The sequence below is a fragment of the Microcaecilia unicolor genome, chromosome 6 (genome assembly GCF_901765095.1).
Source record: "Microcaecilia unicolor chromosome 6, aMicUni1.1, whole genome shotgun sequence".
NCBI lineage: Eukaryota > Metazoa > Chordata > Amphibia > Gymnophiona > Siphonopidae > Microcaecilia > Microcaecilia unicolor.
In genome coordinates this window covers 181,755,986-181,772,463 of record NC_044036.1, presented here as the reverse complement: position 1 = coordinate 181,772,463, position 16,478 = coordinate 181,755,986, and the positions used below count along the sequence as shown (strand labels likewise).

General features: G+C 44.3%; 1 protein-coding gene across 3 annotated transcripts in view; it reads left to right on the top strand.

The window, feature by feature from the left end:
* Positions 1 to 16,478, top strand: part of ABHD14A (abhydrolase domain containing 14A) — a 45,156-nt gene that overhangs the window by 18,584 nt on the left and 10,094 nt on the right. For all 3 annotated transcript variants that reach the window (XM_030206457.1, XM_030206458.1, XM_030206459.1), the window contains one exon: positions 4,993 to 5,108. In XM_030206457.1, coding sequence (XP_030062317.1) covers positions 4,993 to 5,108 — 116 coding nt within the window. The remainder of the gene's footprint in view (positions 1 to 4,992; positions 5,109 to 16,478) is intronic.

Below are 16,478 nucleotides of genomic sequence, written 5' to 3'. Positions count from 1 at the left end.
CCTGTTGGCTCTGCCATTATGCTGGGGACGAAGCGCCCGCCTAGAACCTTCCACGTGCATGATGCCATGCACACCTTAATTTCGGCTCAATGGGATGTCCCAGAAGCGAGCCTTAAAGTGGCTAGGGCTATGTCCCGCCTCTATCCTTTGGCTGTGAGTGAACGTGAGGCCTATCTGTGGCCTACCGTGGATTCTTTAATCACTGCGGTGACTAAGAAAACGGCGTTGCCGGTGGAAGGTGGCACGGCCCTAAAGGACGCCCAAGACAGAAGATTGGAGGCGGCCTTAAGGTCGTCCTTTGAGGCGGCTGCTTTAAGTTTGCAGGCCTCAGTTTGCGGCTCCTATGTGGCCAGGGCGTGCCTGACTATGGTGCAGCGGGCTTCCCCCTCGGATCATTCCTTGAGGGCTGATTGGCCGGCCCTGGAATCGGGCTTAGCCTATTTGGCAGACTTGCTGTATGATGTCTTGAGGGCCTCAGCGAAAGGCATGGCTCAGACAATCTCTGCGCGGCGGTGGCTTTGGCTGAAACATTGGTCTGCTGACCACGCCTCTAAATCCCGCCTGGCTAGGTTGCCTTTTAAAGGCAAGCTGCTCTTTGGGGTCGAGCTGGACAAAATCGTGACCGATCTCGGCACGTCTAAGGGCAAGAAATTACCAGAGGTCAGGGCTCGGGCTAGTACTCGTCCCGGTACCTCCAGAGGACGGTTGCAGGAAGCCCGTCGGTACCGCCCGGGCAAGTCGGGTTCCTCTGCCCCCTCTTCCTTCAAGAGGAATTTCTCCCCCAAGCAGCATTCCTTTCGCAGAGACCGCCGTCCCGGAGGTGCTCCCTCCGGTCCTCCCCCAGGGTCTCGTACCCAATGACGGGGTCTTGGTCCACGCCCCAGTGCAGATTGGAGGACGGCTGTCCTCGTTTCTGGGCGAGTGGACCACAATAACTTCAGACGCGTGGGTGCTGGAAGTCATCAGAGACGGCTACAAACTAGAGTTCTGCCGACCCTTAAAAGACGGGTTTGTACTCTCTCCCTGCAAGTCTCCGGTCAAAGCTGTGGCAGTGCAGCAGACCTTGGACAATCTGATCCGCCTGGGCGCGGTCGTTCCGGTGCCAGAAAGTCAGCTTGGCAAGGGACGTTACTCCATTTACTTTGTGGTACCAAAGAAAGGAGGTTCTGTCCGGCCTATCCTCGACCTCAAAGGGGTCAATCGGGCCTTGAAAGTGCGGCACTTTCGCATGGAGACTCTCCGCTCTGTTATAGCGGCAGTGAAGGCAGGAGAGTTCCTGGCATCCTTGGACATCAAGGAAGCGTACCTGCATATTCCCATCTGGCCTCCTCATCAACGCTTTCTGCGTTTTGCAGTCCTGGGACGACACTTCCAGTTCAGAGCCCTCCCTTTCGGGTTGGCTACTGCTCCGCGGACCTTTTCCAAAGTAATGGTGGTCATCGCGGCCTTCCTACGAAAGGAAGGGGTACAAGTCCATCCTTATCTGGACGACTGGTTGATCCGAGCCCCCTCTTATGCAGAGTGCGGCAAAGCTGTGGACCGGGTAGTTGCTCTTTTGAGCTCCCTGGGATGGATCATCAACTGGGAGAAGAGCCAGCTGCGCCCGACTCAGTCCCTGGAGTACCTGGGAGTTCGATTCGACACCCAAGTGGGCAGAGTGTTCCTGCCAGACAATCGGATTGTCAAACTTCAGGCTCAGGTGGACCAGTTCCTAGTAGCCTCTCCCCTTCGGGCTTGGGACTATGTGCAGCTGTTGGGCTCTATGACGGCCACGATGGAAGTTGTGCCCTGGGCCAGGGCTCATATGAGACCACTTCAACACTCTTTGCTGCAGCGCTGGACTCCGATGTCGGAGGATTATGCTGTGCGCCTTCCCTTGGACCCAGCAGTGCGCAAGGCGCTGAGCTGGTGGATGCAGACAGACAAGTTGTCTGCGGGAATGCCTCTGGTGACCCCAGAGTGGATTGTCGTCACGACGGACGCCTCGTTGTCGGGCTGGGGAGCCCACTGCTTGGGAAGGACAGCGCAGGGGCTCTGGTCTCCTGCAGAGGCAAAGTGGTCTATCAACCTCCTGGAACTCAGAGCCATTCGGTTGGCGCTTTTGGGGTTCATCCCGGTACTGGTGTTGAAGCCTGTAGGGGTCCTGTCGGACAATGCCACGGCTGTGGCCTATGTCAACCGCCAGGGAGGTACCAAGAGCGCCCCTCTAGCCAAGGAGGCTATGAATCTTTGCCAGTGGGCGGAAGCGAACCTGGAGCAGCTTTCAGCGGCCCACATTGCCGGAGTCATGAATGTCAAGGCGGACTTTCTCAGTCGCCATACCTTGGAGCCCGGAGAGTGGCAGCTATCTGCTCAGACGTTCTTGGACATCACGAAGCGCTGGGGCCAGCCGAGCCTAGATCTGATGGCGTCATCGGCCAATTGCCAAGTGCCGCGCTTTTTCAGCAGAGGACGGGACCCTCGATCCCTGGGAGTAGATGCTCTTCTCCAACAGTGGCCGACACAAGAGCTTCTCTATGTGTTCCCGCCCTGGCCCATGTTGGCAGGGTGCTAGACCGGGTGGCAAAGCATCCCGGCAGGGTAATCCTGGTGGGTCCGGATTGGCCCAGGCGTCCCTGGTATGCGGACTTGATCAGGCTCTCAGTCGACGATCCTCTGCGGCTGCCAGTGGAGCAGGGCCTGTTACATCAGGGTCCCGTGGTGATGGAGGATCCCTCCCCCTTTGGTCTTACGGCCTGGCTATTGAGCGGCAGCGTCTGAGGAAGAAGGGCTTCTCAGACAAGGTCATCGCCACTATGCTGAGAGCGAGGAAGCGCTCTACTTCTACTGCTTACGCCAGGGTTTGGCGTATCTTTGCAGCGTGGTGTGAAGCAGGCTCACTTTCTCCCTTCACTGCTCCAATTTCTTCAGTGTTGGCGTTCCTGCAAGAAGGTCTGGAGAAAGGCCTGTCGCTCAGTTCCCTTAAAGTCCAGGTAGCGGCTCTGGCTTGCTTCAGGGGCCGCCTGAAGGGTGCTTCCCTGGCTTCGCAGCCAGATGTGGTGCGCTTTCTCAAGGGAGTTAATCACCTGCGCCCTCCTCTGCACTCAGTGGTGCCTGCGTGGAATCTCAACCTGGTGCTAAGAGCATTGCAGAAGCCGCCTTTTGAACCCTTGTCGAGGGCATCTCTGAAAGACCTGACGTTGAAAGCAGTCTTTTTGGTGGCTATCACTTCAGCCAGAAGAGTTTCCGAGCTCCAGGCGCTCTCATGTCGAGAGCCTTTTCTGCAGTTCACTGAGGCAGGAGTGACTATTCGCACAGTGCCTTCCTTCCTGCCCAAGATTGTTTCTCGCTTCCATGTGAATCAGCAGCTCTGTCTCCCTTCCTTTCGTAGGGAGGACTACCCAGAGGAGTACTCTGCTCTTAAATATCTGGATGTGAGACGAGTCATCATCAGATACTTGGAAGTGACCAATGATTTCCGGAAATCGGATCATCTGTTTGTCCTGTTTGCAGGTCCTCGTAAGGGTCTGCAGGCTGCTAAGCCTACAGTGGCAAGATGGGTCAAGGAAGCCATTGCAGCGGCTTATGTGGCCGCGGGGAAGGTGCCGCCTATCCAGCTGAAGGCTGACTCCACGAGAGCTCAGGCGGCCTCGATGGCAGAGGCCGGATCCGTCTCCTTGGAAGAGATATGCAAGGCGGCAACTTGGGCTTCGGCTCATACATTCTCCAAGCATTACCGTTTGACTGTGGCTGCACGGGCGGAGGCCCGGTTTGGAGCTTCAGTGTTGAGGTCAGGGATTTCAATGTCCCGCCCTGGGTGAGTACTGCTTCGGTACATCCCACCAGTCTATGGATTGATCAGCTTGATGATATGGAAGGTAAAATTATGTATAATCATACCTGATAATTTTCTTTCCATTAATCATAGCTGATCAATCCATAGCCCCTCCCTATCTGTACTGTTTTTATTCTGGTTGCATTTCAGGTTCAAGTTTAGTCTTCAGTTACTTCAGAAAGACTTCGTGTTCAAGTTTTTTCACTTGGATTCTTCAAGAGTTAAGACGAGTTTGTGTTACAGTGAGCTGCTGCATTCCTCTCCCCTCCGTTTTACGGGGCTTGATTGAGACTTAAAATTCTGCCGGCACTCCCTCCCGCTTCGTGCGGCTGTAGGGCAGCTTTGTACCCCTCCCGCTTCGGCGGTGTTAGGGTCAGTCAGCTCCTCCCGCGGTTGCGGTTGCAGGATAAGCCAGATCCCCCCGCATCGGCGGGTGTGGTGTCCCTCCCCCGCTCCGCGGGGATGAGCTGGACGGATTCCCCTCCCCCACTTGTGTGGGGATGAGCTGGGTTAATTCCCCTCCCCCGTTTCGGCGGTGGTGAGCTGGGCAGAGTGTCCCTTCGTGGGTGTAATTCTCTAAGTGCTGAGTCCTGCGGATGGAGCTTTGATATCGACATACTGAGGAGTTTCCGGCAGCACATGACCACATATAGGGAGGCAAAAGTTTGCTCTCTATCTCCACCTGCTGGTAGATGGACACAACCCACCAGTCTATGGATTGATCAGCTATGATTAATGGAAAGAAAATTATCAGGTATGATTATACATAATTTTACCTTTCTTCTGCTTTGTAGGCTTTGTTTTTTTTTTGAAGGTGAGAGATTTCCTTGTTGAATAGGAGGATAAAGAGAGAAACTTCTAAAAACTGGAAGAAGATGTTTGGGATTTAACTTTTTTTTTATTTTTTTTAAGGCTATGTGCCTTCTTTGTTATATTTATAGTGTCTGTTAGTCTTTATTTTTGCTTGAATAGATCTCTACAAATTAAAAAAAAAAAGAGGAGCAAATCCAAAATGTTGAGAGTGGCCGATTTTTTTTTTTTTTTTTTTAATGCCACATGTCCATAAGCAGAAAGTTATAAGATTAGTTATAGTAACAAAACTTTTTTTATGCAGAATGAGTGCATTTTGTTTTCTTATGTGTTCAGGTGTATGCATGATCCTGTGCTTTCTTGATCAGGTTTGATATTTTGCTTCTGCACGGACAGTCATTCACTTCAAAGACATGGCAGGATTTGGGAACACTGTCGCTACTCTCAGAACATGGGTACCGTGCCGTTGCTCTGGACTTGCCTGGTAAGAATGCAACCCTCCCTACCTGGGGAAGTGCTTTTGGCCCAATCCTCTCCCTCTTCATATGTTATGTGGAAAAAAAAATCATATTCTTAAAGCAAGTGTAACAGAAACTGGGCAACGAACAGGGTTACTGGTTGACCTGGTGGAGGGAATAGCCTAGTGGTTAGAGCACCAGCCTTGACGTCCAGAGGTGCCAGGTTCAAATCCAATGGCTGCTGCTTGTGATCTTGGGCAAGTAATTTAACCCTCCATTGCCTCGGGTACAAAATTAGAATGTGAGCCCTTCAGGGACAGCAAAATGCCCAGTGTACCTGAATGTATAACTCACCTTGAGCTACTACTGAAAAAGGTGTGAGCAAAATCCAAATAAATATATTCATATAAAGTTCCAAGAAAACCTTCTTGTAACAGAAATACATGAAGCAGGACCAAGTATAAAGTAATGAAAGAGAGAGAATCTTTAATAGGAAAAGTAGTCAAATTACCAGTATACTATCAGGGAGGGAGACAATGCACAAATCAAGGAAAATATCTGTAAACCACAAAATAGAAGAAACTCCAATTTCATTTCTAAACTGTTATCTAATGTTGATGTAGATAAAAATTCCATAGTGGGAGCCCACAGTTCTAAAATCCAAAGTTATCAAAGACGAGAATTCACCTTACACATCATTCTTCAAAATCTGTGTTTAAAGTATCGAAGGAAACATCCACAGGTGTCTGAAAGCTGAAAGACTGAGGAAAATTGAATCCTGCCTAATCAATCTGAAAAAGCTCCTTGGCAGAATTCTTAGCTCCCACTATATGCTTTGTAAAATTGTTTTTCTTTCCTACTGACATAGCAGCCCCATAATAAGCACCTATTTTAATTGCTTTGCATTGAGTTTTTACTTTTTTTTTTTTTTTTTTTCATATCGGTTAAAACCTAAAATCAGAAGCCCTATTTACAATACTCTAGTACAAAGAGTCTTTGATCATAAGCTGACCCCTCCCCTTTTGTATTTGATGCATAAAACAATCACCTTGCGGAAGAACAGAAGTAGATACAAGGGGCCAGATGCACTAACTCCACTTTAAAAGCACTTCTCTTACCGATCCTCGGTTTCTGCTTACCGATTTTGAAAAAAACGGGCATGCATGAAGGAAATTGCATGCAAATGAGCTGCTCGCTGTTAGCTCATTTGCATGTGATTTCCTTCCAGCCGGTCGGTCAGCTGAGCATGCTTAGAGCAGTTAAGTGTGGCTGCTCTGCGCATGTCAGATGGCTTCATACACGCAGACAAGCCGTCTACAGTAGTGGTTCCCAAACCTGGTCCTGGAGGCACCCCAGCCAGTCATGTTTTTAGGATACCCCCAACGAATATTCATGAGAGAGATTTGCATGCTCTGCCTCTACTGCATGCAGATCAGTCTCATGAATATTCATTGTGGATATACTGAAAACCTGACTGGCTGGGGTGCCTCCAGGACCAGGTTTGGGAACCACTGGTCTACAGCCTTTTTTTGTTTACCTTCTTTCCTGCCTGCCTTGAAGTGCCTGCCTGCCAATCACAATGCGTTTAGCTGACACTGGTGCCAGCTAAATGCGCTGTGATTGGCTGAGAGAGACCACCTAGAAGAGCTGGAGCAGGGAGCTCCAGGGGTGGCTGGCTCCGAGCTGTAGATCCATTTTCTTGTTCTGATGAATGTCGGCTCCAGCTGACACAGCTTCCCTTACAAAAGAGGGGAGAGAGCCGGGAAAGAGGCTGGAGCACACAGGAATCTCCAGACAGCTGGCTGAAATTTCCTCAATTTCTGTTCATCCCCCCACATCCTTTGCTTTTTTCAAGCTGCCCACTGTCGGGAGGAGCAAACCCGGAAGATCAGCTTCCTTGCACCAGCAATAGATGGTCTGCAGCTCACAGCAGCCCATTAACAAGAGCTGAAGACCTTGCGTTAGATTTTCCACATAAGGTTAGGGACTGCTTTTGTTCATGGGGTCTGAAAACGGCTGTGCATTGCCTTGCATACACATTATAATAGTATTTAGCTCATAATAGCTTTGCATTCCGTTTTTATCATCTGCTACCATGACAGGAAAATGGCTCGGAGAACCCTTCTGTGCATGTCTCATTTTACTACTTGCTCACTAAACCAGCTAGAACTAGTTTAAAAGCCACGACTCGTTAGGTTTAGTGCATCTGGACCAAGGTCTCCACTTCAGAGAGCTAGGTCTCTCTTATAGGGAACGACCTCAGTACTGTATTAAGATTTTTGTTTACAATCTCAGTGCAACATTGGCAGAGGTCTCTGTGTGAAATGCTTCTTGCCTTTCATTGGTCAAATAACATTACTAAAGCATGACCATTCCAAAGAGGCTGAATTAGCATAACTCCCTCTGACTTATAACTCGGGGAATAAAATTAACATTGGAAGTTCCCCACCAATCTGGATAAATCTTGGCCAGCGTGTAAAAGGAGACATTCTGACATGTATCTCCACTGAAATGGATTCATAACCCCCCCCCACCACCACCACCACACCACAATTAATAGCCATAGCCACCTTGCAATAGGAACAGTAACCAGAGAGTGGAATAAAAATCTAAAACCCTTGGTACTGATGGGGAGAAATGAAAAAATAGACTTTTACTTCAGCAGATTTAGCCCATACGCAGCAGAGCTTTAGAAGTGTTAACTCCCATTCTTTTATTTATTTGTTCTCTCTCTCTCTCTCACAGACTCTTGAATAAAAGATTCAATTACTCTCTCTTCTTTAACTTCCAAACAAAAAAAATGATGTTTACTTACAGTTTCTTCAGATAACTATTTACATCATACTTGCAGTAGACATGGTAAAACTACTGAATACAAAATTCTGTCAGTTGGTTATCATACAGCTTGAAGAGAGATTGCTAACACCATCTTATGCTGACACAGACTGACTCACTCTCAGAGCAACTAGAGTGACTCAGACACACCCACAAGACATTACACTATATCCTATGACATCATAGCTCATAGAATTGTTGACAGTTAATGCATGCAGCACTTGTCTTTCACATATTCCTACATACCCCTTCACATGCATTATTGTCCAACAATTCAATTCTTATATATTTATTTATATACATACAGTCCTAGCTTTTCTCGTAGATTTTCAAAATTTCTTACAGCTAGCGGTTTCGTCAAGATATCAGCAATCATTTGGTCAGTTTGTTTATATTGCAAACTTATTACTCCTTGCCTTGACAATTCTCTGACATTATGGAATTTTGTTGCAATATGTTTTGTTCTAGTCTGTACCCTGTCATTTATTGACAACCTTATACAGCTTTGATTGTCTTCAAAAATCTGTATCGGTCTCTGCTGTTCTATACCAAAATCTGTACACAGTTTTTCTATCCACATTAGTTCACGACATGCTTCAGACACAGCAACATATTCTGCTTCTGTGGATGATAAACTTACAATGGTTTGTTTATGACTTGCCCATGAAATAGATGTTTTTCCATACATAAACACATACCCACTTGTGAATTTGTAATCTGAATGATCTCCAGCCCAATCAGAATCACAGTAACAAATCAATTTCTGATTACTATTTACTGGAATCACCAATTTACAGTCAATTGTACCTTTCAAATATCTTACCACTCTTTTTACAGCAGTCCAGTCAGTCTTAGTAGGCTTGTTCACTCTTCTACTTAAAATTCCTACAGCATTAGCTATATCAACTCTGTAAGTGGTAGTTAGATACAAAAGTTTTCCTATTGCAGATCTGTATAGAATGTTATCTGGTAATGGTTCCTTTTCAGTTTCATCCCTCTGAAAATCTGTGGTCATAGGTGAACCTACTGAGTGTGCTTCCTGCATACCCATACTTTCAATAAGATCATTAATCTTTTGTTTCTGACTTATTAAATAAGAACCATCTTTCTGTTTTTCAATATTCATACCTAAATAGTATGACACATTTCCAAGTTCAGTTATTTCAACATTCTGATTTAAACACTTCACAATGTCTTTATACTCTTTTTTTTCACTTTCACTTGCTATAAGCAAATCATCTACAAATGCTAAAATGTACACACAATGACCTTCCTTTTGTCTAGTATACAAGCATTTATCTGCTTCTCCTTGCTTAAAATCTAAATCAGTTAACATTTCATGCATTTTCTCATTCCAGCATTTTGCACTTTGCTTTAAACCATATAAACCTTTGTTCAGTTTACACACTAAATGACTGTTATTTGTATCTATGAAACCATGAAGAAATGCTGTTTTAACATCTATGTGTTTCACTTGCATTTTCTTTGATGCAGCTATGCTTAGGAGAGTTCTGATTGTTGTGTGTTTCACTACTGGTGCAAATACTTCATCATAATCTTCACCATATTTTTGAAGATAACCTTTTGCTACCAGTCTGGCTTTATATCTTTCTACTTGTCCTTGTGCATTTCTTTTCAACTTAAATACCCACTTGCATCCTATGGCCTTTTTGCCATGGGGTAATTCAGTTAAGTTCCATGTTTTGTTTTTATGCAACGCGTCGATTTCATCTTGTGCAGCTTTTTTCCATTCTTCTGCTTCTTTTTCAGACATTTGATCAATTTCATCCCAAGTTAAAGGTTCTTGTGCATCATCAGAAGTTGTTAAATAAGATAGTCTTTGGGGTGGATTACCTCGATTTTCTCTGGATGAGCGTCTGACATTTTGTTGGTCTGACCTCTCCGTGTCATCTGAGATCGAGATTCTATCTCCAATCATTTCCCCTTCATCAGTGGTACTGTCTTCAATATAAACACTTTCTGTATCTATTTCATTTTCCTGTTCCTCATTAGAATCAGAAAAATTATCATCAGACAATTCTGGTATGTTAGTGTTTATAATCACCGGGATATTGATTATTGGTTTCTTTTCATATTCTGGATGATAAGGTTCATTTGGAATTTTCCAGTCGTTATCAATTTTTTTATTTTCATCAAAATATGTGATGTGTTTTACACCAACAAATCCAGTGTTTAGATTCAGAATTCTATAACCTTTGTGACCTGAATCATAGCCCACTAGAATTCCTTTTTCTGTTGTGGAATCCAGCTTATGTCTCTTCTGTTTCGGCACATGAGCATATGCTGTACTTCCAAATATTCTTATGTGTGACAGATTTGGTTTTTTACTATGCCACATTTCATGTGGGGTGCGATCAGTCCCTTTTGTAGGTAGTCTGTTCTGTAGGTATACTGCTGTGAGAATTGCTTCTCCCCATAATCTCTTTGGAAGATTACTATCAGATAGCATACATCTTGTCATTTCTACAAGCGATCTGAACTTTCAGCTACAGAATTTTGTTCTGGTGTATATGCAACTGTCTTTATGTGCTGAATACCTTCTTGTTCTAGAAATGTTTGTATGGTATGTGAAGTAAACTCACCACCATTGTCAGTCTGTAGAATCTTTGGTTTTTTATCAAATTTATTGCTTACCAAGGCTACAAACTTCTTTAACATATCAGCAACTTGATTCTTTTCTTTTAATAGATAGGCCATACAGTATCTAGAGAAATCATCCACAAATATTAATGCATATTTGTTATTCCCTAGTGATGGAATATTAAATGGTCCACTTAAGTCACTATGTATCAAGTCCAGTATTTTACTACTTCTTTTTCCTTTATATGATGGAAATGAGGGTCTTACCCCTTTTTGAGTAATACAATCTATGCATTTTTCCATCTTACCATTACTGGCACTTATTTTTATGCCTGTTGCAAGTTGCTTACTTTGCAGCTCCAAGATCACCTTTGGATCTCTGTGTCCCATTCGACGATGCCAGGTCTCAAGATTACATTCTGTATTCTTCTTTGTTTTTATAAGATGTGATGATTCACCTGTAATGTTTAACTTATAGACATTGTTATTCATATAACCTTCAGCATAAATTTCATTACCATCAGAAATTGTACATTTACTATTTTCAAAATGAATTGAAAAACCTTTCTTGTCTAATGCTGATACACTGAGCATATTACAAACTGCTCGTGGAACATATAAGACATCTTTTACAAGAGTTTTTTTGACTCCATCTGATACTATGCATTTTAAATGTCCATTTCCTTTTGCTTTGATCATTGTTGAGCCAGCATTTGCTGTGTGAAGACTACCATCTTCTGGTCTCATATCTGTGAAAAATTCTTTATTATTGGTTATATGTTTTGTGCTGCCAGAATCTAATATCCAACTATTTTTATCTGAAGTGTTCTTCTTCATTATATTAAAAGATTTTTCTGTCATTATACAGCTCTTATTCTTACTGTTGTCATGGTCATAATTTCTTCTTTGACCATGCTTATTCTCCATTGGCTTAAATGAGCTAGAAGGGGTGTGGTTTTTCTTGTTACAGTATTTTGATACATGTCCCTCTTTACCACATGAATAGCAAATCAGCTTGTTGCTGGGCAGGCTTTTTTCATTATAGCTCCGCCTCCTACTATGCATCGCTGAGAAAAATGTTTCATTCTGGTTAATCTCTCTTGGTGAACAGATCTCCTCTGTTATAATACATTCTTGTCTAAGCTTAGAGACAGCCTGTTCAAAAGATTGTCCTTCAATTGCTTCATTCACTGTCCTGAATACTTCAAAACTTTTAGACAGAGATGTAAACATAAAAGCTCTCTTTAAAGCATCGCAGATGGGTATACCCGATAATTCTAGCTTCTTAAATAATGACATTAAATGTGTTATATGATCATTACATTTTTTCTTGTTATTCAATTTCAATTGAATTATTTCTGATAACCATATAGGCTGTTGTTTTGTATATGAAGTACCATACATGGTTTTCAATTTTTGCAATATTTCTTTTGAGGTGTTTGTTCCATCAATCAATATTGCCTGTTTCTCTGTCAGAGCTTCATATAGCATACTTTTGACATAAGTCTGTAGTATTCCATTCTTCAAAATTGTCAGCATTTCTTACGTGATCCAAACATATATTTAGCTTCTTTGCTTCAATAATACATTTAAATCTCATCTCCCACTGAATATAGTTATATTCATTCTGTTGAGGCACTTTGAGAGAACATAGTAATGGTGCAGCTGCCATCTTGTCTTTTGTGTGGAGAGATAAAAAAAAATTTCTTAATGTTTTCTTTTTTTTTTTATTTTAGTGGCCTGGGCCCATAACCCAATATGATGGGGAGAAATGAAAAAATAGACTTTTACTTCAGCAGATTTAGCCCATACGCAGCAGAGCTTTAGAAGTGTTAATTCTCATACTTGTATTTATTTGTTCTCTCTCTCTCTCTCTCTCACAGACTCTTGAATAAAAGATTCAATTACTCTCTCTTCTTTAACTTCCAAACAAAAAAAATGATGTTTACTTACAGTTTCTTCAGATAACTATTTACATCATACTTGCAGTAGACATGGTAAAACTACTGAATACAAAATTCTGTCAGGTGGTTATCATACAGTTTGAAGAGAGATTGCTAACACCATCTTATGCTGACACAGACTGACTCACTCTCAGAGCAACTAGAGTGACTCAGACACACCCACAAGACATTACACTATATCCAATGACATCATAGCTCATAGAATTGTTGACAGTTAATGCATGCAGCACTTGTCTTTCACATATTCCTACAGGTACATCCTCATGCTCTTTGCTATGGCCTGCCAAGTGGATGGGGTGCCTATAGACCTGCCTCTCATTGCCATAACTAATGTCACCCATTGGGGGGGGGGGGGGGGGTCAGGAGAGCAGTACCTTGGATTATCATTACAAGTGCAGGCAGAAGAATTCCCAGTTCCCTTGCATATGTTGCTGAATCTTGGACCATTTGTACTTTGCAAATCATCTTTTTAGGAAGCCCCACATAGTTTGCATTACTGTAGTCTGAGATTTCACTATAGCTTTCATCAGTTTTAAGATTGGAAGATCTAAGCATTGATTGACTTTCTTATTAAACTTAGCTTACAAAAAAAACAATTATGGACCTGTGATAACAGCCTTCAACAGAATTCCCTAATGTTTTGGAACAGGTTTAAAATTTGACATCAGGGTATTCTGTAAGAAAAGTAGTAGCTACCTATCAGAACTAGTTCAGCTTGGCCTTAATGACATTAAACCGTCTTTAAACAGCAAACCGTACTGTGTAATATACAGCCAGTATATTCTAAGGCCCTACAGGGAAGCCAGGCAGCCTATACCACTGTTTTACTTAAAATTCTAAAGAGACCTTTTATTTAAATGTCACTCAGAAGTGATGGTCTTAAAATCCTAGAATGTCTTTTTTTTTTTTCCTGAAAATCAGCCATGGTTATACTGCTGTAGAAGTAAATACACTTGTGATAAAACACTTTAAAACATTCCCCCCACCTATGATATTGGTAAGGCCTGGCTCTGTCCTCCGCAATATGTCACTTTCCAATAATTTTTCAGAGAAACATTTAAAGAAAATACTAAGTTGATTTTGTGTACTGGAATGAAAGTAGAGTAATCATGAACCATTACATGGCAGAGATGCGTCTCGGCATAAGTCCTCATGATTGTGTTAGAGATGATTTAAATAGAGAATCTGATCAGTACCGTGCATTTCACTACTACTTTATCTGGGTGCAGTAGAAACTTGAAGGAAAACAAAATAGCAGTTGGCATTTACAATTTTGCATGCATAGTACATGCTCGATTTATCTGACCTAAACAGGAACGATCTGTTGTCTGATAACTGAAAGTCGGATAATACAGATAACACTGCATAAACCCCTCAAACAACACATAAAACAATGGCATAGAGTTCCTGATTTTCAAAAATTATTCTAAAACAAAGATTTTTAATAGAAATAAATGCGATGACTTCACTAGGGGAGATGTGTGTGTGTGTGTGGGGGGGGGGGGGGGGGTCTGTTGGATATGCTGGATGGTCGGATTACTGAAGGTCAGATAAGACTGCACTGTAATATATTCCACCTGAAAAGCTGGAACTCTCTAGCCTTTTACAATTTCCAACCTGAAACTTAAGTACTTTTGTGCTAAAAAGGGCTTGGGCTCTAAATCTCCTTGTTTAGATGTGGAGAACAACCGAAAACTGCCATTGAAACTATCTGAAAGCTTTCGGCCAAAATTCATCACCTGGTTTTGGCTAAAGCCGAAACTTCATGTTGTATGAATGTGAACCAGTGAGGGCTGCTGGGGACTGAACCCACAGTATCCAAGCCAGAATATAATTTAAATAGTTAAAAACATTAAGCCCGAAAGTTCTCCTGCTAATGTTCTGTTGCCTTACCAGTATCCGTTGTTCTTCTAGTGTTCAATCGTCTCTCTCCATTGTTTTACTCCCCTTAACGATACCTGGACCTTGTTCTAACTTAACTCCTCAAAATGTAACCATAATTGTGTTGTAACAAATTGTACTTCCATCATTACAATGTATTGTAAGCCACACTGAGCCCGCAAATAGGTGGGAAAATGTGGGATACAAATGCAATAAAATAAATAGACTGTTTCCTTGTCAGTTGCAGCAGATGAATCCAGGAACTAGTGGGTTAAGTCCGCCTACCAGCAGGTGGAGATAGAGATAAACAAACTAAAGGCAGTGATGCCAGACGGCCATCTCCTTCCTCAGTCAGTATGTCTCTATCTCAGCGGGTGGTGGACGGCTTTTTCTGCAGCTCCTGGGCCGGTGGCGAGTTTGAGCTGGGGGGGGGTGGGGTGGCGGACTGGTGGTGTCCCTTTGGCAGCATACGCAGTTGCTGGGTCTCTGCTGCACCTCAAATTCCCTCTGAACAGGCTCTTGCTGTTCCTTTCCTTCCCTGTTTTTCTGCCTCCTCACTTTAAAAAAAAATAAGAACCATAGAATTTATTTAAAAGAGAAGCACAGGGAAGTGTGTTTTTGCTGAAAGCAGGTTTGTGTTACTGCTGTCCGAGTCCTGTTTTCGGTTGCCTGCTTGTCTGAGCCTGAGTCGGAGAGTTTTTTTTTTTTCTTCAGCTTAGCTGTCCGTTCCCGCACTTTCCCGGTCTGGGGTAAGTCCTGCTGGGTTCTTGTTCGGGGACGGGCGATGGCAGCGGAGGCGGTAAAACGCTGTTCCCGATGCGGGGAAATAGCGTTCCGCAGTAGGCCTTTGCAGCGCAGGGTGTGCTGATTTTGTTGGACTCGACAGAGTGGGCCCCCCCCCCCCCCCCCCGAGAGCGTGCTTTCCCGCCCAGAGCCTGGCGATTCTCGTGCCATTTTGCAATAGGTCGCGGAGCCGGCTCCGGTAGCTGTTCTGGGTAAAGCTGCTTCTCAGCTGGTAGGGGTCGGGGGGGGGGGGGGCGTCAGGCACTGTGGGCGGTGGTGCAGGTGCCATGGTTGCGACCTCCTCCGTTGCGAGGGAGGGGTTTTTGCCAGAGTTTATTTTGCTACTCCATCAGGTGTTTTTGTTAAAAAGGGCCTTGCCCCCCCCCCCCCCCCCCATGCGGCTGAGACAGCTTCGGCCTTTGATTCTCTCAGGGGATCTGGGGGTAACCAAGAGATTTGGGTTTTTCCCCAGAGGATTTATCCTCCTTTAAAAAGCCTAGGCTTTCTTTGGGGTCTGAGGAGGGGTCCTGTATACGGTCGCCTGCAGCTTCCTCCGTGGTGGCTCTTTCGGAGCAGACGGGGGTGGAGGACGGTGTCCTCGCCAACCGGAGGACTCTTCCACCATGAGTTTTCCATAAGAAGGAGTTGTCCTTTATCTCTCAGGCGCTGGAAGCCCTGAATATAGAGGACCCTGAGGTTGCAGCTTCTCAGGCGGTCAACCCCAAGATGGCTAGTACAAGATGACCTAAGGTCTTTCCGGTACATGAAGCTATTGAAGAGTTGATTTTGGCCTAGTGGCCGGATCCCAGATGGGGGGCTGAAAGTAGCCAGGGCTATAGTCCGGTTTCAGTGGACCGTTTAGAGCAGTTTGCTCTACCTAGGGTGGATGCCCTGGTGATGGCGGTCACTAAGAAGACTACTCTTCCAGTGGAAGGTGGCGTGGCACTTAAGGATATGCAAGACAGACAGCTAGAGGCCTCTTTAAAACGTGCCTTTGAGGTGGCCGCTTTGACACTTCAAGCTTCTGTTTGTAGTTCTTATGCGGCTAGAGCTTGTCTGTTGACTACATTCTGTCATGGATTTAATTTCGGAGTCTGATATGCTGGGAACTCCTCAGATGTCGCTGATGATATTGGGCTGGTGTACTTGGTGGATGCCTTGTATGATTTGGTCTGTGCTTCAACCAAACTCATGGCCTTGACCGTTTCCTCTCTGCGTCTTCTGTGGCTCTGTCACTGGGCTGCAAATATGGCCTCTAAGCAACAGCTCATTAAATTGCCTTTCCGAGGGAAATTGCTTTTTGGGGAAGACCTAGAAAAGATTGTTAAAGAT